At 37.9% G+C, this 19,729-nt stretch overlaps 1 protein-coding gene across 1 annotated transcript in view; it reads left to right on the forward strand.

Moving 5' to 3' along the window:
* The window catches only part of STARD9 (StAR related lipid transfer domain containing 9), a 102,832-nt gene that overhangs the window by 41,819 nt on the left and 41,284 nt on the right, over positions 1–19,729 (forward strand). Inside the window, exons 4-14 of the mRNA XM_069858165.1 lie at positions 3,617–3,733; positions 5,917–5,949; positions 6,035–6,096; positions 6,686–6,798; positions 12,861–12,930; positions 15,676–15,748; positions 16,757–16,824; positions 17,759–17,856; positions 18,071–18,271; positions 18,683–18,780; positions 19,277–19,354. Of these exons, the coding sequence (XP_069714266.1) occupies positions 3,617–3,733; positions 5,917–5,949; positions 6,035–6,096; positions 6,686–6,798; positions 12,861–12,930; positions 15,676–15,748; positions 16,757–16,824; positions 17,759–17,856; positions 18,071–18,271; positions 18,683–18,780; positions 19,277–19,354 (1,011 nt within the window). The remainder of the gene's footprint in view (positions 1–3,616; positions 3,734–5,916; positions 5,950–6,034; positions 6,097–6,685; positions 6,799–12,860; positions 12,931–15,675; positions 15,749–16,756; positions 16,825–17,758; positions 17,857–18,070; positions 18,272–18,682; positions 18,781–19,276; positions 19,355–19,729) is intronic.

The following is a 19,729-nucleotide window of genomic DNA, read 5'->3' on the forward strand; positions in this document are numbered from 1 at the left end:
ATGATTGCCAATTGTAAATTTGACCTTGTAGTTCTAGACTTCAGGTGCTGAACTTGAGTTACATAAAATATTTTAAGAATGACTTTTTTACCTTTAAAATAATTTTGACTTAACGTAAAGACAGTTTAAACCCAAATATTGCCAAAGCTTGACAGCATTTTGGTATGCCTGTACTGCATGAATAGGACATTTTAACTACATTTTTCACCAAACCTTTTCCTTTCTTTCGTCTCTTTTGAAGGTCCTGTAATGAGGACTGACTTGTACAATTCAGGATTTGTTAGAAAGGTGCTGGAACTTAAGCACTTCATAGTGAGCATGCCAGCAAAGTACTTTGAATTATAACAATTGCCTTAATGCCCCCTCACCGCTTCTTCAGAAAGGCCTTTTTTTTCCCCACTATTAGGACAATTGACAGATAATAAACTGTAGAATGTTTCACAGATCACCTTGAGATATGGACCAGATACAGCTGGGCAAGTGCAAGAACAAGGCAAAGCAAAGCCAGTTAAGGCTTTGTTGAAAGAAGCATTCTTGCATAGAACAAACTGAACAGTGCCAGTCACATAGAGCAGCCATGCAGGGAAGACATAACCGTCTTGGTCAAATGGCATGTTCTCTGCTGGAAGCCTTATCCAACTCATGTTCTTTGAAAAAACTCATCTTCCTGAAGTTTCATTTCAAAAATGAGACTTGGAAGAATCCCAGAGGAATCCTTTCTCTCCCCCTTTTTTTTAATTCATGGTCAAACCCCATGATTTGATCCATTATGTAATGAAATATGTTAGTACATATGTCCAGAATGAGTAATTATAGTGACTTTTGTATAATTTACAGCTGTTGATGCTGATGAGTAGTTGGACTAATGCCTCAGATATTAGCACAGAAAAAGCTTTCATTTCAATTCTTCTGCTTTATTTTTAAACAAGCCATAAATTCATTGCTGTGCTTCCTTTCTCCATATTTTTTCCAGCACCACACTAAAACAAAGAGGCTTTTCTGACTAAATTCAGTCTACATTCAATAAAATGAATTGTAATTTATCTTCACATAAGGAGAGAGGGTATTTTACCTAAAAGAATAAGCACAAAATGGTGCAAATCAGATTTTAATAAGATTTCAGCCAATAACTTTTAAAATTTTCATTCATTATCATCATAGGGTTATGGCATTGTTTTCAGAGTTATCCAGTTTTGTTTGTAATAGTACGTCTTCTCTCAAGACCTAATTAAAAATTTACTGTTTTGAAACACTTGAATTCAAGCGTCTGGTTAGCTGTGTGTATTTAATGGAGTGAATGTAACAAAGCTTTGCTTAATGGGGCTTTAGAGTTAGATGTTCTTCTTTCAGAGAGTCCAGTGTATGTGTAGAGAGAGGGAGAACAATAATTTGCACAGTTAGAACGTCCAGAGCCAAGATTGCAAGGAGTTTTATGAACGCTAGTGAGAACATCCCACAATTTCTACCAATGGATAGCATTATTCCTACTTTTATCTGTAGGAAAATTGAACAGTTAAGACACTAAATGAGTTTCACAATGGCATACAAAATTTCAACAACAAAGATAGAAGTAAAATGGGTTTGTTCTAAAATTCCAACTTGAATGTCCAGATGACCTTGCTAGTGTTGCTATCCTGAAGGCTTGCCACTTTATGAAGATTTTGTTTTATTATACTTAGATCCATTATGAACCTTCAGAAAGGAGTATAGGTCTTTATGAGGAAGCTGTCATAGAATCAAGATACTTCTCTAGGCTGCATTTATCCTTGTTGTAAGAGGTTCTGCCATGGAAACTACAGGTTTCTAGACTGATAGGAGTACACAAGCTGATTTTAGGCCACTTCTATGTACCACAAATCATGCAAAATTTCTGAATTTATTCAATATTAATACTTTGAAGGGAAGTGGGCACAGACTGATTTTGGTCCCATTACTTCAAGATAACGCATCTTGTTATTTTTTAGTCCTTTTCTTTATACTACTTGACATCATTCCCATTCAATTTGGCCCCGAAATCCTACCCTCTAGACTAACATCTGTATTTCACACTCATCCCTGTTCTCTGTCCTCTGTATCAACCCAACCCAATGGTTTCCTGCACTTTGGCATCCCAACTTAATCTCATTCCCACTGATTTGTTGTTTCCAGTGGACAACCTATCCCACCTATCTTGCCCTTCTCCAAAACTGTCCTTCAGTTTTGTAATGGCCTGTTCTGGAGAGACTGTAGAGTTTGTCACTCTCTATTATCCCTGGTCTGTTATATTTGTGTCTGTGTTTTTTGTTTATGACTCTCACTACTGCTCTTTGAATGGAAAAGTTTTTTGATCTGATAATCCTAATGAAGCAGATGCTCTAACATGCTGCATACCCTTAGAAATACATGGGCAGGGATAGCTAAGTTCTGCTGAATGAGAATATAATTGATTCTTCAGCTAGCAATTAGCATCTTATCTCAGTTCAAGTTGAAGTATGATCTGCAAGTAAGTCTTGGGAGAGGATTTTTAGTCTCTTCTTTGGACAGTTTAGGTAAAGTGGTAATGTGTATGAAATGTTTTACTATTGATTTTTGTATCAGATTTAGTATACTTATCTGTCCTTTGGAGAAGCAAATGACCTGGCAGTGGGTAAGGTTTTGTAGCAGCAAAATACTGAAATCATGTGCATCTTTCTGTATATACTAGCTAGTTTTCTGTGTGAATAGCCAAACCATTAATACTTGTCACGTCTCTTTTGAAAGGCCAAAGCTGTGCTAAGGGGTTGGCAGCCTGCCTACTGGAACACTTTGATCCACCATGCACTTCCTAGAAAGGATGCTTCCAGGCATCCTTTCAGCTAGTCTATGGCAAGGCTTTTGATGTGCTGAGAACATGGTCATGCTGTGGGGCAACTGTATGTCCAAAAAAGAAATGGGAAAAGCAGAAGGAATATTCAGATCTTGCTGTATAGGTAGTCTGGCTGTGGTGCTCCAGCTTTTGCAGCCACAGTGGGACCAGTGCAAGCTTTGAAAGCCCCTAGAGGCTGACGCTGATTTGGTGGTAACAGCTCCTGGCTCTGTGCTACAATGAGTAGAAGGTGGCACATCATTGTGCGTGTGGCAGAACAGAAAAGGAACCAGTTAGCTATTGGTAGTGTCACTTACTGACCATATGGGTCAGAATAAATATTGCTTAGATGAGGTCTTTTTGCAGGCTATGGGCTAGGCTTTGCTTTTGTTTGACTTGTAATTCTGATGTCTAATCTTCCTATTAATGTCATTGTGTCAAAGAGCCTTGATCATGCCTTTCTGTCAGATTTAAGCTGTTAAAACTTGGGATGGGGGAGATCCCGATGAACTCATACAGTCCAAGTATAAAATAAGAGATCAATGGCAGGGAAGCACAATTAAACACTGCTGTTTGGTGTCAGCACTGTGCTTGGCATACTAGCATCTGGAGGAAGATCTAACAAGTGAATGCTGGATGCTTAACATTGTCTCTGATAAATTAAAAAGACAAGCACTGTGAAGATCCTTGTTCCCATGGAGTTATTAAAGCTGAAAGATCCACAAGAAATGCCAAGTGCTTGCAGGAAAACGTATTATTCATGGACTGTTTTGTTTCTTCTGGTCTTTGCAGGTGTTCCAGGACCTTGGCACTTCTGTGTTGTCAGGCGCATCTAGAGGCTACAACATCTGCCTCTTTGCATATGGACAGACAGGATCAGGGAAAACTTACACAATGATGGGAACGCCTGTGAGTTACACCATTCATTCTACCCTTAAGGCTGAGGGTGGAATGACCAGCAGAAACAATGCTTTATTTTTAAACTGTGTTTATGATGCTTATTAAGCTGAATGAATGCTCATACATGGTTTATTTGGTATTTCTATATAGATAAAATGAGAGCTAAGCCTTTAAATTTAGGTAAAGACTGTAATATCAGCTAAAAATACTAGAAAATATGATGTAGTTTAAATGTTTGTTTTAGATAACTTTCATTTTACTATGTATGACTCTTATCATCATGCTAAAGGTAAAAAAAAAATCTGTACCCAGGATAGTTGTGGATTTTAAAAATTTATAGCTCAAGGTAATAGAAAGTACTCATTCTCAGAACTTTTTAGGAGTCTGAGCTATGCTGAAATTAAATTACTTTCACAAATAAGACTGGATACATTTCACAGGAATAATTTTTAACTGGCTTTATTATCTACTTGAGACATTTATCAGTTGCAGAAGTTACCCCTGGGCTTGTGGAAACTTAATATTTGCTTTACTTCCAGTTTTGAAATGCATTTGAATTGGTATCTGCAGAAGGTGTTACGTTTTAAGATTCTTGTCTGCTAGGAACCACTTAAAGTGCATTTTAACCTTAGTACTGAGATCAATGGCGTTAGTTGAGGATTTCCTGTGCTCTGCTGCAACACAAGGCAGTTTGATCTCGATCCATAAATATTATCATAGAATAGTTTGGATTGGAAAGGACTATGAAGGTCATCTACTCTAGCTTCCCCCACTGAGCAGGGACATCAGCAAGGTAAGCCTGCTCAGAGTCCCATCCAAGCTGACCTGAAATATTTCCATGGATGGGGCGTATTCTTGGCTGTTGGTGAAACATGCCCTTAAAAAAAAAACAACAAAAAACCAAAACCAATTTGCATGAGTGGACCACTATTTCCTACACCCATGGGGTTCAGTTTCTAAGGTGAAATAAAGGTAAAACTTATTCAAACCCTGAAGATAAGGAAAAGACCATTCTAGCATGGTTTGTGCTTTTGACGAGAGTTTGGATTTTTGAAGCTTTATTTTCTCCACAGACATTGGTAACAGGATTTTGTTGAATCATAACCTAATTCTCTATTAATTTTATTCTAAATCAAACTTAACTCCACAAAAGCCTGAAGAATTGTTAATATTGGTGCAACAAACCAGAATATTCATATGATGTCAATTTGAAAATAACTCAGCAATTCGGAGTGGCCACATCTTGAAATTATAATTATTTCTTTCGAAGGAAATTCCTGGTGTACTGTTTCTGAGAAATTTCTGGCTTATAAAGTGACTTGTTTCTCCAGTGGAATCCTGTTTTGATGGGACCTTTAATAACATGTGTTCACTGTGAAACAGTGCTCAAAACTAAGAAGAAACAAGTGGTTCATATGAACTGAACTTTTATCCACAGTTGTCCACTTGATGAACCCAGACTTTCTGCCCCCATCTTTTCAAGTGTGATTTCTGCAAGCCTTTCATGCTATTCAGCAAGAAGATTCCACCTAAGCCTAAGAGTCTTTCTCGGGATTCTTTGGATGTGCGATCACTGAAATGTGAGCACTAATGTCAGAAGAAACAGTTCATCACACAGAAACACACCATTACTTCAGTGCTGTGCAGACTGGGCAAAGTTTAAATCGCCTTCTTTTGGGTACTGTTAGCAGCCTGTATCCTGTTCTCTATGAGAGACCAGACTTATAAATCTAGAACATAAAGCTGTTCCAAGCTCTGTGATGCCATAGCATAAAGAAATAAAAGCAATATAAGGAAAAAACAAAATATTTGTGACCAAAGGAGTTGCAGTGTTGGCCTAGCTTCATCTAGACTGCAACACCTCTGGCATGGGCATATCCAGTATCTTTACAGCAAGCAGCTCTTGGATTTAACTCAAACCTCTAAACTTCTCGTTGATGCTGTGTAAGTTGCTCTAAAATGGCTTTTGCTATAACTGGTATTTGCACTGAAGCTAAGACAGCTGATGTTACACAGCACATGAATCTTTGCAGTGTTTCACAGACAAGATGCTTCTGCTGCAGTAGTAGAGTGTTGCCATGCTGTTCTGAGCTGCTGCCCTTTGTTATAACTTCTCTTTTATTTAAAAGAGAGTTTTGCAAGAGTGGTACCAAGAATATGGTTTAATATGTTTTTTTGTTTATTATTTGAAGGCATCAATTGGGCTGACACCTCGTATATGTGAGGTACTTATTTTTTATTTCACTTACATTTGTGCAGTTAGATTTTCTTGATGGATTTAAAATTTAGGTGAACTTCTGGTTTGTGCAGGGCCTCTTTTCGAGGAAAGATGATTACTCAGACCAGACATCATCTTGTAGAGTAAAGGTTAGGTAAGTGTGACTGTTTTGGGCAATGCTATGAATGCTTTCTTGTAATCAAACAAAGCGAAGACTAGTTTATTTTGTTCCTGTTTTCTCAGGTTATAATTGTTTTGGAACAATGAAGAGAACTCAGAGGAAAAATGAGAAAGTGTTGGTTTTATTTTTCTCCCTCAGTTATAGTTCTTTGGATACTGTCTCTTCATTTTTGTGTAGACAGCTGAAATAGGAGTCCATTAAAAATTTACTTCCTGTTTATGTAACTCTTAAAGTAATGCTACATTTGATTCTTATTCATTGTTCACATTGATCCAATAAAGCGTTATGTTTGGAAATTGTGGGATTTGAACCGACTAGTATTAAAAAAGCATATTTTATGATTTTTTAAATAAAATACCGAATGCCTCTTGCTTCTTGGAAACTTACTACTATAAATTCTGTCTGTGTGCACTGCATGAGAAAGGGCAGTAACAGAGATAATGAAAATTAGTTTATTAACTTTATCATGAGTGATCTCTACAAGATTCAGGTAGTTAGCTTGCTTTCTCTCTCTCTTTTTTTTTTACCATGTGCATTTAAAAATCCTTTTTTTTATTTTCAGTTTTCTTGAGATTTATAATGAGCATGTCCGAGATCTGTTAAAACAGTCAGACAGAAAGAAACCTTACACACTTCGAGTCCGAGAACACCCTGAAACAGGGCCATATGTTCAAGGTGAGAGCAGACTTCACAACTAGCATCATAATTTCAAGTAAACGTGTATCGTGTCTATATGCATCTTTACATATGTTCCTGATGTGATTGTAGTTGCTTCTACTCTTCAAGAGTTGCTTCCTTAAATATTTGATTTGTTAAGATGAACGTATGTAATATATTGAAAGCTTTGCCTCTGTTATCCCACTGACTCGATACCCTGCACTTTTCTGTTTGCTTCTGCAAGCCTAGGTTGTGTGTCAGCCATAGCATTTTGCTTTTTTTTGTTTTAAAAAAATCTTAACTTGATGAAGAAATCCACCAAGATTAGCTCTAAATTGGTTGTTCAGGTCAGCCTAAAGTCCCTCCGTACCTGTTTCAGTCCTTGGCCACAGTCCATTTACAAAATAATAATAAAGAAGTTGATTAACTTAACTTTTTAGTGTTGCAGACTAGACAGCGAGAAGCAATTAAAATCAGTGTTACCTGGATGAGAACCCAGTAAGGTTCATTTTCTGTCATTAAACTGAAAAAGCACAGGATGGATAATGTAGGTACATTATAGTATTAAAAGCACCACTTGCTTTTCTTGCAACAGCAGCCCCTTCTGGTAACTTGGTTTTCTAATGAACCAAGTCTTTCAAATTAGGTGGCAGAGAATGGATTAAAACAATCCCGACATGTTATTTTTTTCCTTTGCAGTTGCCTTTCTTATTTTAGTTCTTATTTCCTGTGTCATTGTGTTTTGTACTTCCAGTTCATTTCCACTTTTGGTGCCTTCACTTCAGGGTCTTAGATAGCTTTAAATTAGAGTTTGCCCATTGTTACTTTGTAAATTGATTAGATCCCAATGTAAGGTTTGCCTACTACGTTTCCTTTCATCTGACCAACAACTGACAAAACGCATGTCCTTCAAAATGAGTGCACCAGTCCAAAATCCTACAGGGTAGCTCAACTGTGAAGACCAATAGGAAGTGTTTTTTCCAAACTGATGCAAGTTTCAAAAATTAGTGAGTTGGTATAGAAAGTAAATGCATATGTTTCCTTTCCAGTGTGCCTTATATCTTGTGGGTGGAATTCCAAAGTTGCCTCTAACTGCCACCAAATGGGTAGTAAAACCTTGAAGACAGACATTTAGCATGCAAAATGCATGTCACACAAATTTTACTGGTTCACTCACATCAGAACAAATACTGATTTGTTCTAGCTTTTAAATACAGTTTTTGTCTCTGCTTATTTTGTAAATTCATAGAATCGTGAAGATTTCTTTCCTTATATCCAAACCAAACCCACCTTCTTTCACTTTAAAGCCATTACCTCTCATCCTGTTACTACACGCACTTGTAAAAAGTCCCTCTCCAGCTTTCTTGATGGCCCCCTTTAAGTACTGGAAGGCTGCTATAAGGTCTCTCTGGAGCTTTCTATCTAGGCTGAACAACCTGAACTGTCTCAAGCCTTCGAAGAAGAGGTGTTCCAGCCCTCTGATTATCTTTGTGGCCCTTCTCTGGGTTCACTCTAACAGGTCCATGTCTTTCCGGTGCTGGGGGTTCCAGAGCTGGATGCAATGCTACAGGTTGGGTTTTACCAGAGCAGAAGTGCAGAATCCCCTCCCTCGCCCTGCTGGCCACACTTGTTTTGATGCAGCCCAGGATGTGGTTGGCCTTCTGGGTCACAAACGCACATTGCCGCCTCCTGTCCAGCTTTTCATTCACCAGCATCCCCAAGTTCCTTCTGTTCTCTCTGTTCCACTTTTCTCCCTCCTTTTATCACAGCATTACAGATCTGATTGTTATCCCCTCTTCAGAGATTAAGCCAAGATGTGACAATAGGGTGAGATGACCTTGTGATTGAATAGAGACTGGAATTCCAGCTCTCATTCCCTGGGCATCTCCAATGTCAGTCAAAGCGCATCTAACAACCTGTGGTTATTACCAATTCCTCTTCTCAAAATATGAAATAAGCACTTAGAAAGTGTTTAATTTGCATGGTCCTGTGCTCAAGGAACTATCTGGCATTCTGGTTGCTTCGGCTGTGCTTTCCCAGTACATCGGCATCCTGTTTAAGGAAAGCTGGAAAATAGTCTCATTAGTATGGCAAACTTATAATTCCTTTAAAAGCAGATTCATAGACATTTGGCCTTTATTGAGGCCTTTCCAAGATTCTCTTTCTACCTGCTTGTTATTGGAGAACTTCATTGTTGCTGGAGTACAGATACTGATTATTTTCTTTTAGCAGCTGCTTATTAACCGCACAAGAAAAGGTCTTTAAACTGCTTCCTTCCTTGGCAATTTCCATCCTTTTTCTCAGGCCTTACATCTCCAGTGATTCCTTGGCTGCATATATTAGAGTTTCCTTGTTTTGAAAGAAAATGAAGTTATAGCTTCTGCCAATGGGCTGGCTTGCCTTTTGTCACTATTTTGTCTCCATCTGGAACCTTCCAAGCCAAATGCGTCATTTCTTTTCGAGTTCTGGTTTTTGTTTGGTTTGGGTTTTTTTGTTTTGGTTTGGTGGTTTTTGCTTTGTTTTTAATTTCATTTTATCCCTTTTGAATAAGGATTTTATACTTAGACACAACTAAAAACTTTAAGTGGAACAACATTCTGTTACAGTTCTGAAATATCCCATAAAAGTTCCCAATTGATTAGATTTTGTAAAATAACAGGAAAAGGTAATGGAAAAAGGTGAGCTAGATAATATTTGCCAGCTTTGGCCACGTTTGTACATCTAGTATGAATACTTTATTTTAAAAGATTCCCTCCCTCTATCTTATGATAGTCTGCAAAAATCATTGTGTTAAAGCCTGTGAGAAAAATTTCAGTTTTAATAATGAACATTATTCACATTTTAAGAAAAACTGATCACATGCATGAAAAATAATTTATCTGCTGAAAGCATCATGGGATGTAATTAGATGCTGTTGTGAGAACATGTGTGTGAGAACATGTGAACAGAAGGGAATTCAGGCTGATGAGTCAGTGTCTTAGGGCAACAGTCACATGACGTAGTTCTATTTTTAGATAAGTGTATATAAATATGTATTAATAAATAAATATACTTATGTACAGTTTATGCAATTAAGAACTGTAACAGTTTACTTGAGACAGTCTTGGTATATTTTGGGGAGAGGGACTAATAAAGAAGATGTGATTACATAACTCCTTTTGAGACTGTACTCATTAGCTTACACAAAAAATAAACAGCAGTGAGAAAGTCCAAAGGTCTTTTGAGTGCAGTTGAGAAGTACAGTCAGCTTGATTTTAATAACATCAAATTCAAGAAAATTAAGTGATTTGCAACACTGGTACAAAATGCCCTTCTCACCTGCAGTAATATAGTGCTGCAGTCAACCTTTAGTGATTGAGGGCCTTCTACATGCTGAAATAGTCTAAGGCAGTTTATGTATAGCCTCTCTGTGCAGAATCAGAGCACAAGTATATTGTTTCCAATAGCTAGGTGGCTGAGATGAGGACTATCAGCAAGCTTGCTAGAAGGACGAGCTTCTTTTATATTCTACTCCAGGCGATTTGCTATATGGGAAAAAATGGTGAGCATCAGCAAAGATCAGAAACTTTCCAGCGTTTCCCGTAGATCCATTAGGTCAGTGAGTAGCATCTGTATTTGCACCATACTTCTTGCAAGCCATCAGCAGTTTTAAGGTTTGCTGACTTTGATTAGAAGCTCCCCGGTGTACTGTTAGTTTTTCAGTTGTGTGGTTGGTGTCAATAATATCCAGCTAGCACTGGATGAAGAGCAGGCATAGGAAAATCAGAAAACTTAACCCCTTTAAGGATGCTTAGATGCTCTGGGCAATGCATTTTCCATTTGCAAGTCCAGTCAGGAAGTCCCAGCTCTGAACACTTAAGTGTTTTGAATAGTTTCCAGCCCATCATTTTTCCACGTAAAGACTGTGAGATTGTAGCCTTTAAAATGCAGAAAGTGTTTCAGTGCTCTGAGTTGGAATTGTTTCAAACTTCTTCCTCACAGATGGTTGCACTGTTAAGGAATTGGTCTCTCTTAAATCAGGAAATGATGCAATCTGTTTTGTTACTCTGAGACAGATTTCTGGGGAGATCTTTTTTTTACTCCAAGGCAAATTTCTAGATGAGCAAGGGTTTTTGATCTTTCTGTGGGACTTGAAAATGACCTTTCTTTTTCCTAGCAGCCAATAGAACACTGTGTCATTTTATTTCAAGCAACATTTACAATATTTCATTTACCTTATGTAAAAACTAAATGTATTTAACTCTGCTAAATTTACTGTTCCAGTACTTATGGAAATGTATATAGATAAGAATTTCTTCCATGTCTCCATTTCATAACTGGATTTTTGTTCAGTTAACTAAGACCCTGAAAGAGGGTCTGAGAAAACAATCTATGGTACTTTCCATATTCTGGGCTTTGAAGATCCCAGTGCTGTTGGAAAAATAATGGGCCTCTTTCTCAAATGGAAAATGTGATGTCTTCTGGAATTGATGTATTGTAAAAGGACACCAGAGAGCAGGATAAATGTTTTTGTTTGGAAATCATCCCATACATTGTGTGTGTGAGTATGCATGCATGCACACTACAGTTAGGTTTATTTTTATTTTAAAAGTGTGTGTAATCCAAAACTTTTTTTTTCCCTTTATGTGTCTCAGTTGTTAAAGGACTAAAATAAATTCCCATTTTTGGCTTAGATTTTGCTTTCATTTAAAGTTAGGCAAGCTGTTATAGTGGAAGGATAGACTCTTTCTAACAATGTCAGAAGTACTTATTTCAGTCTACTTGAATTTTATCATAGAATCACAGAATGTTCTGGGTTGGAAGGGTCGTCTAATTCCAACCCTCCTGACATGGTCAGGGACACCTCCCACTGGATCAGGCTGCCCAAGGCCCCATCCAACCTGGCCTTGAACACCTTCAGGGATGGAGCAGCCACAGCCTCCCTGGGCAGCCTGTGCCAGTGCCTCACCACTGTCATGGTGAAGAAGTTCTTCCTAATGTCTAATCTAAATCTTCCCCTTTCCAATTTATAACCATTCCCACTCATCCTATCAGTACAAGCGTTCTTCTGGGATGCAAGCGCACATCACCAGCTCATATTGAGCTTCTCATCAACCAGCACCCCAAAGACCTTTTCTGCAGGGCTGCTCTCAATCACATCATCCCCCATTCTGGGACTGTGGATTGCCCCACCCAAGGTGCAGGATGAATTTTATATTCATATTGACTTGAATTCTAGCAGTAGATAAATTATTTGATCCAAATAAATCACCCTTTTCAATATTCTACCTTCATTCACACTTTTGTGGCCTGCAATAAAACAAACCTAAGTCAGTACAGGGAGAGGAAGTAGCCCTGGATTTCAGCTCTGAGATAAAACAGTCTGCAAAGGAGTGTTATAAAATAAAGGTATTTTATGATGAAGACTTTCTTCACAACTCAGAGTTTTTTAGGAGTCACTGCAGTGCAAGCGATAAGTAATCATCAGCCTTGAATGCAAATGAGGTATATTAAACTGGATTTATGTGAAATACAAGCCTGCTGAGGTTAATTTTGTGTGTCTGCTGGAATTTGCATTTTGCAAGGGCTGGCGGTGCCTCTACAGCACAGCAGCACACTGCCCTCCACTGGGGTCCTGTTAGTCACAGCCACCACTGACAGCAGGCTCAGCTGTGCAGTGTTTCATTTGTTTTCAGTGGGTTTTTTCCCCCTTAAAAATAAAATCAAATTTTGAAAAACTCTGAAAGTGTCAGATATGAAAAGGCCAGACAAGCTGGAAAAAGGTCTGTACTTCAATGGTACAAGGCATTTTTTTATACTGATGTTGCTGTAGCTGCAGGTTGGACTGCATTTCTTTATTTTATTTTTTTAAATTTAAAAAAACCCTCTTTTACTAAAAAAGAAAAAATTATTTTACTTTATTTAAATAAAAGAATTTTTCTGAAAAATAGAAGAATTGCTGTTGTTGAAAGAATTGAAGAATGGACTGGTATCTCAGCAGAACATCCTTATGCTGCTGATATTAGGTAAATTGTTGGGTTATCTGACTGAAACTTTCTGAGAAAAATATGCATTTAACGCTTTTTTCCAATCTGTGGCAGGATTGACTCAGCATTTAGTTACGGACTACAAGCAAGTTGTAAAACTGCTAGAAGAAGGAATATCTAAAAGGTATTTTATAAAACAAACCAGCTCCATCTTTATTTAACACTTTTTATTTCACCGCATGTTGATTTCATTGATGTTTTTTTACTGATGGTGTTGCCAATACTTTGTGGTGACGGGGTGTCAGTGTTGCTGATCCTGCACAACATACACATAAGATGTTATGTATCCTTTTATTTTCCACAATGAGAGCTACAAGCACTCATGATGTTCTTTCTTCAAAAGTGATCCCATGCTGATTTACCCACAAAATTCAGTGATCTGTCTGGGATAAAAAATACAGGAAATTGCCAGGAAAATGTTTTGCTGTAGACAGACTTCTGTTTTTCTCCTCCACTTGCTCGCAACACTTTGGACTATATAGCTTTCAACTCACTTCTTAGAGTAACCTAGTGATTTAAAACTGCTGAAAAACTGCATTATCACAAAAATATAAGAGTATAAAACAAGATTAAGTTTTGCTACTTCTGCTCGTAGCAATCAATATGTGAACTCTATGGTAAGAAGAGACTTTTTCAGAACACAATAGAACTCCAGTCTGACTACTAGTGCAATCCTACAGTTGTCTTATTGCTAAGGAAACAGAAGAAGAGAAAATAAAATTGGAGGTTTCAGTATTTTGTGTGTAAGTTTTTGTGATGCTGAAGTTTCAAACTTCGTCACCTGCATGAAACCAAGGAACATCTTTTTCTGAGTAACTGTTCAAAAATTTATTTGGACTGTACAGGAATGTTCTGTTTATCTATAGTCTTCGTTATTCTGAAATATTCTGCAGAGTATTTATTAGCACATTATAAATGTAAACAAACTAATCTAAAACACCTTCATTCTGGAGAATTTTGCCAAATGAACATCAGCAAGATCTTAGGGTTAAAGAAGGTGGGAAGCAGGTTGCAATTCCCCTACGTGGCATGAGAGGAGCAAGCAGATGGGGCATGATGGCTCCAGGTCTGACTCTACAGGCACAGGGTAGTGCCTTTCAGGAGGAGAGGATAGCTTCTGTACAAACAAGCAGTTTATTGAAGCCTTGTTGTTCTACCAGTTGGTTTTATCAGGCCAGTTCCAGCTCTGCACTGGCTGTACCTGTCTGCTATAAAATAAACAAATATGATTTTCAACATGCTATCTTTTTTTTTTTTGTAACTCTCAGTGATGCTCTTTTTTTTAATTTTGACATTTTGTGAGACTCAGTCTCAAATGCTTAAGAATAGAATATTTCCAAAAGCATAGCCCTGGTGCTGTGTAAAGCAAACCAACAGTTAGTCTAAATAATATTATTAGAACAGCAAAAAATATGGAGATGTACACCACATGCTGCAATGAAATAGAATATATTAAAAACTATGCGTACATTCTCATATAAATACTCACATGGGCTGTGAGTAGTTGAGATGTAAACTTATCTTCCAATTACCTTGTGTGTTGTTGGAGGCGAGAAGCAGATAGAAACACATCCTCCTCCAAATCCTGGGGCACTTACTATTTCTCTTTTGCTTTAGAAATTTCAATGCTGTTCCTATATATTATCCACCTACTATAGAGCTGTTTGCTGTCTTCTGCCCTTTACCTAATTGTTTGTCTTCCTTCTCCAACATCTGACGACTAGTTCACATTCTGCTTCTCCAGCTTAGGCTCACTTACAGTCATGGTGCACTAAACTGCCTGTAGCTTTTGGCATTGTCTGCTCCCGTGGTTGTGGAGGCGTAGGAGGTAGAGAGCAATAGGGAGGAGAGTCCTGGCTTTGATCTCCTGCAGCAGGCGCTTGGGAGTGTGTACGCAGCTGCCATGCTCTACTCTCTAGTGCAACTGGTTTCTGCAGTACATTGATGGCTGGGATTGGAGAAAAAATGTGGTTTCACAGTCCTTGTATGCACTGCTAAAATTGCCTGCTGTTGTTGAGGGTGAGCTTTGCACAACTGACAATAAAGGCTGTGCACGTAGTGGATATTTAAAGCAAGCCGTAAGAGTAAAGAAGGAAAAGACTTATGTCCTGGCTTCTGCCCTAAGCTAAACCCTACTTTCTTTGGGTTTGTCTAACCAAAACAGTGAAAAAGAAAGCAGAAATTCCAAAAGTTCATGTTACAGAGAGTGAGAGCGTATTGCTGCTCCTCCGCCTCTGTGCCTGGTACCTACTAGCCAGAGTGCAGTGAGTCAGAGAGCTAGAGCCAGATGATCAGTCTGTCCCTGTGGTAAAGGCGGGCAAGTTCTAGATGAGTGAAGAACAGCATTGCTTTTGGTACTCATAGTGGTAGACTGGCTAATCTCATTGAACTCCTCTAACAGTGTAGAACTACTGCAACAGCCTGTGACAAAAGGGAGCCCCAGATGTGGTGTATGAAGATTTTTGAGCCCTTTGAAGTGGCAAGAAATAAAAATGGGGACAATATGGGGAAAAATATACTCTGCCAGTATATTCAGTGGTCTTGGGGTGAGCTGTATGATGCTGTTGCTGGCTGTACTTCTTTCTTGTGTTCTACTGTTACATAGCAGCTTACAGCTGTGCTGTAAGGTTGCTTTGAGAGATTTCTTCAGAGTGTTGCTGGTGGACAAAAACACCGCTAACTTACCCTTGGTTTCCACCCTTCCTTGTCCTCTGCCAGACACTGTGTGATCTGATCCAAGAATAGAGCCTGCCATATTCTCCAAGTTTCCCATTCTTTTGTCCTAACTTATCTGCCCTATTTGTTATATTCTTTCCCTGAATATAGGGAAATAAACCCTTGTGTCTGAATGGTTTGTTCTTTTTTCTAGAATCACAGCAGCTACACGTATTCACAATGCCAGCAGCAGATCCCATGCTATCTTCACCATCCACTACACTCAGGTTAGCTAAAAATAATCTGACTTCCTTTTCTCCTCACTCTCAAAAACTGTTGTTCCATGTGTTGTACATTGTTTACTTGTCTGTGTTTTTGCTGTTTGTAATAATCTCAGTGGAAGCTGTTACTTATTTCCTCTGGATCCCACCGCAGATGTGTTACACTTCCTATGCCACCTGATGCATTGTTTACTGAAGTATTTGTGGTTTTATGCAAGCTTGTAGTCAGAAGTGATGCCAAAGACTCATTGTAAAAATAAATATTTAATCAGCCCTTTGAAATATAGTACCTCTTTTAGGATGCTATGAAAATTACGTGTGAATATATTTGAAGCTGCGTTTCGTCACATTTTTTAGGATCTTTAATTGAAGTATAGCATTAGTTTAACACATCAAGTTTTTTATCGGTCTGGCTTCTCAGACATGCTCATCTCTTTAGCATTTGGCAACCAGTACTCTCCTAGAGACAATGCACCGTTTCTCTGGAGGGATTATATCCTTCCCTGGCAGGGAAGTCATTTAGTGATCCAATAGACCTTTTCTATCTCACACTTTTAACATCCTGTAATGATGGAACATTTTGGGGTATTTTTCAGTAGTTTCACAAAAGCCCTTTGGAATACATTAGCAGAAAATAACTCTGCAAGATCTACAAGAAAGCCTTTCACAGTCACTAGGCAGTAAAGCCTTTTTTCAAGAGGAAATAAGCATAAAAGGGTAGTTTCTCTGTTGGGTGAGAAAACTGTTGAATTAATGGTTTGAACATTGTCATTGGGTCAAGGTCACAAAGAAAGGGAGTTAGACAGCCAGAAGTACAACTCAGTTTCAAACAGAAGAGGACATCTATTTTCTTTTCATTGATTAATTAAGAGGAGTTATTTTTCTTATTTCTATATATATGTATTTATATTCTGTTACATATATAATATATAATATATTACATAATATATAATATGTAATATATAATATATATAAATAATATGTATATTATATTATTTGTATTTTACTCTTCAGGCTATACTGGCGAACAATCTCCCCTCTGAAATTGTGAGCAAGATCAACTTAGTGGACCTTGCAGGGAGGTAATAATATCCTAAACGGCAAAATGTTAATATTCTCTGAAGATGCTGGTGGTGCTGCCTTAAAAAATGAAATCTAATATTTAAAACTTCATTAAAATAACAATAAACCTCACTTTTCTATACAGTAACAAGGAATATTGAGCTAATCTGTACTGAGTATTGGTTTTCACTGGGGAAGGGAATTCCTGGGCCTGCAGGTCCAATACCATACTGTTGCATGCATTTAAGGTAATTCCATTCAACGTTGTATTCTTATTAAGTGGCTTTTCCAGTAGTTGTTGATGGAATAACAGAGCTTGAAAAAAGAGAAGACAGGGAATATATTCCTCATGGCTGCCTAGCATGGGTGGGAGAAAATAGTCATATCTCGTTGCTTATGTTGTTCACGTTCCAAAAGCTCCTTAGTCTCTCATTTTAGATATGCATTTCAGTGAATAACATGGTTATACTAGATGGGACAGGGGACAGAAAGGTGGAAGTTATGCTGAAGAGTTATGGAACAGTTAGACAACAGGTTGTTTTTCTTTCTCAAGAACGTAAATCACCATGCGTGTCTAAGCAGAGAAAGTAATATTAAGGGGATATACAGACTTTCTGCACTGAACCAGTCTACCCTTGCAGGGTTGTGAAATTCTCATTGTTTTTTTTAAAATTCAGAGCCACTATGACTGGGATGCCCAGTTCAGGCTTGAATTTATGTTTCAATGGGTCTTTCACAGCAGTTTGCACCAATGGCCTTTACTCATAGTTGGACTTTCTGAACCACAGAGCTATGTGATGTATTCAAAGCATGTAATTTTCTGATTGGAAAGCTTACAATTTCTGTTCTTTTCGTATGTCAGGAAAATACATAATGCTTTCATATTGATTGCATGTTAATCATTAAGCATTTTTGTTTGGTTTACATTGTCTTTCCCATGCTTGTGTGCTACAGTGAAAGAGCTGATCCCAGTTACTGTAAAGATCGAATTACTGAAGGTGGCAATATTAACAAATCATTAGTTACACTTGGAATTGTCATCTCCGCTTTAGGTAAGCACAGTTCTTTGTATTGAAGCGTAGGGATAAAAGCATAGGGTGGTCTCATCATGTGCTATGTCTTGATGTTTTTCTGTATTTACAACAAAAAGCTAAACAGAAAAGCTGTGTAGCATCTTCATAAACTGTAATGCCATCTAAGAAAATTAAATAACCATGTCACAAAAAAATAACCCCTTTCTAGAGCTCTGTTCTGTTTCTTCTTCAGCACAAAATTCACAGATGTTCAGCAGCTGCCAGAGCATAAACACCATTACAAGTGAAGGGGAAAGCAGCCATGCAGACATTCGTTCCACAGGCAGCCTCAGTGGAGCCAGGCGACCAGCTTACATCCCATACCGTGACTCTGTCCTCACCTGGCTTCTGAAGGACAGTCTAGGGGGCAACTCCAAGACCATTATGATTGCCAGTGAGTTTGGTTTCTACTAATTGTTAACATTTTGCGCTACATTACTCCCTTAAAATACATCTCCACTGCAGTGAAAAGTGGCTATGCCACTCAGAATCTAACTTTTTAAAGGTTTTCATAAACACTTCACGGGATACTCAAGGCAATGAAAAGGCATGCTAATTGTGCGTGAAGTTAAGCTTAAGTGTTTCTCCAAGGTCATTGCTTTGATTTTAAGTGATTTATTCACTTATAAATACAGTCTTGAAAAGACATGCCCTGTGAGCTCCATGAAGTATCCCTAAGGATATTTTTGGTTTGTTTTTTTCTAGCAAAACTAAAAATACCCACCTTTTTGAAAAGTCATAGGTTAAACCTATTACTTTTAAAATTAAAATTAGTGTTTGTTGTCTATTTGTTTTCTATCCGTAGCTATCTCTCCTGCCAGCTCCAGCTACAATGAGACCATGAGTACCTTGAGATATGCTTCAAATGCCAAAAATATTATTAACAAGCCCAGAGTGAACGAGGTGAGGCCCTGAGTTCTGCTTTTCATTCTTGTTCAGTTTTGTTATGTGTATTATTTTTTATTCATTATATATGCTCTATGAATAAAATTCAGAGTTTTTCTCATGTTAGTGAGAGCTATATTACAGCCTTGTTATTACACAAATAATTCCTTTGATCCTCTGCAGCTTAAACCATTTACAATTTCATGCCTATTTTACGTTCTTCATCTCTGACCACTGAGTTTCAATCCTCCTTCTCTTTGAATTATTATGGCATTAATATTATCATGATGGGAACAAATCAGAAAAGAGATAGGACAACGTTTGTGGGAAAAGAAAACCTATCAAAGATGGGAGCAACCTGCCTCTGAGCAGTACATTACAGGGGCCTGGCAGAGTGGAGCAGTGAGTGAGTGTGCCTGTTCTTGTCTTCCTGGCTCATCAATTCTGTGTTGATTTCTTCAGCTAGAATCTTTTTAAGAATTATTTTTCCAACATCTGCGTCTCAATATTTCAGGATGCAAATGTAAAACTGATCAGAGAACTGCGAGACGAAATTGATAGGTTGAAAACTATGCTGATGAGCTTTGAACTGGTATGTAGAACACTTCACAACTGGAGCTCTAATGGTACTTTAGGTAGCTATGGTATCTTACTTTTATCTTATCTGCTTAGCTTTCCATGTCTATTGTAACTGGAGGGAAATACTGTAAAATAGAAATATTTTATTTGTGGGGTTATGGAAGTATCAAGACAGGGCAAAATATTAATTATTGATGTGATTTCCCTGTCAGACTTGTCATAGTCCCCTTTCCCCAAAAAATGAACAAGTAGACCTCAACAGTATTTTGGAGGTTTCTGCCTGACTGCACACTCTGTTCCCCAAAATGAATTTATGGGTGCCTGTGAGCCCTCACAGTAAGGTGATATTCTTTGTGGTTTTCCCTTTGGAATAATAGTAGCATATTGG

The sequence above is a fragment of the Phaenicophaeus curvirostris genome, chromosome 5 (assembly GCF_032191515.1).
Source record: "Phaenicophaeus curvirostris isolate KB17595 chromosome 5, BPBGC_Pcur_1.0, whole genome shotgun sequence".
NCBI lineage: Eukaryota > Metazoa > Chordata > Aves > Cuculiformes > Cuculidae > Phaenicophaeus > Phaenicophaeus curvirostris.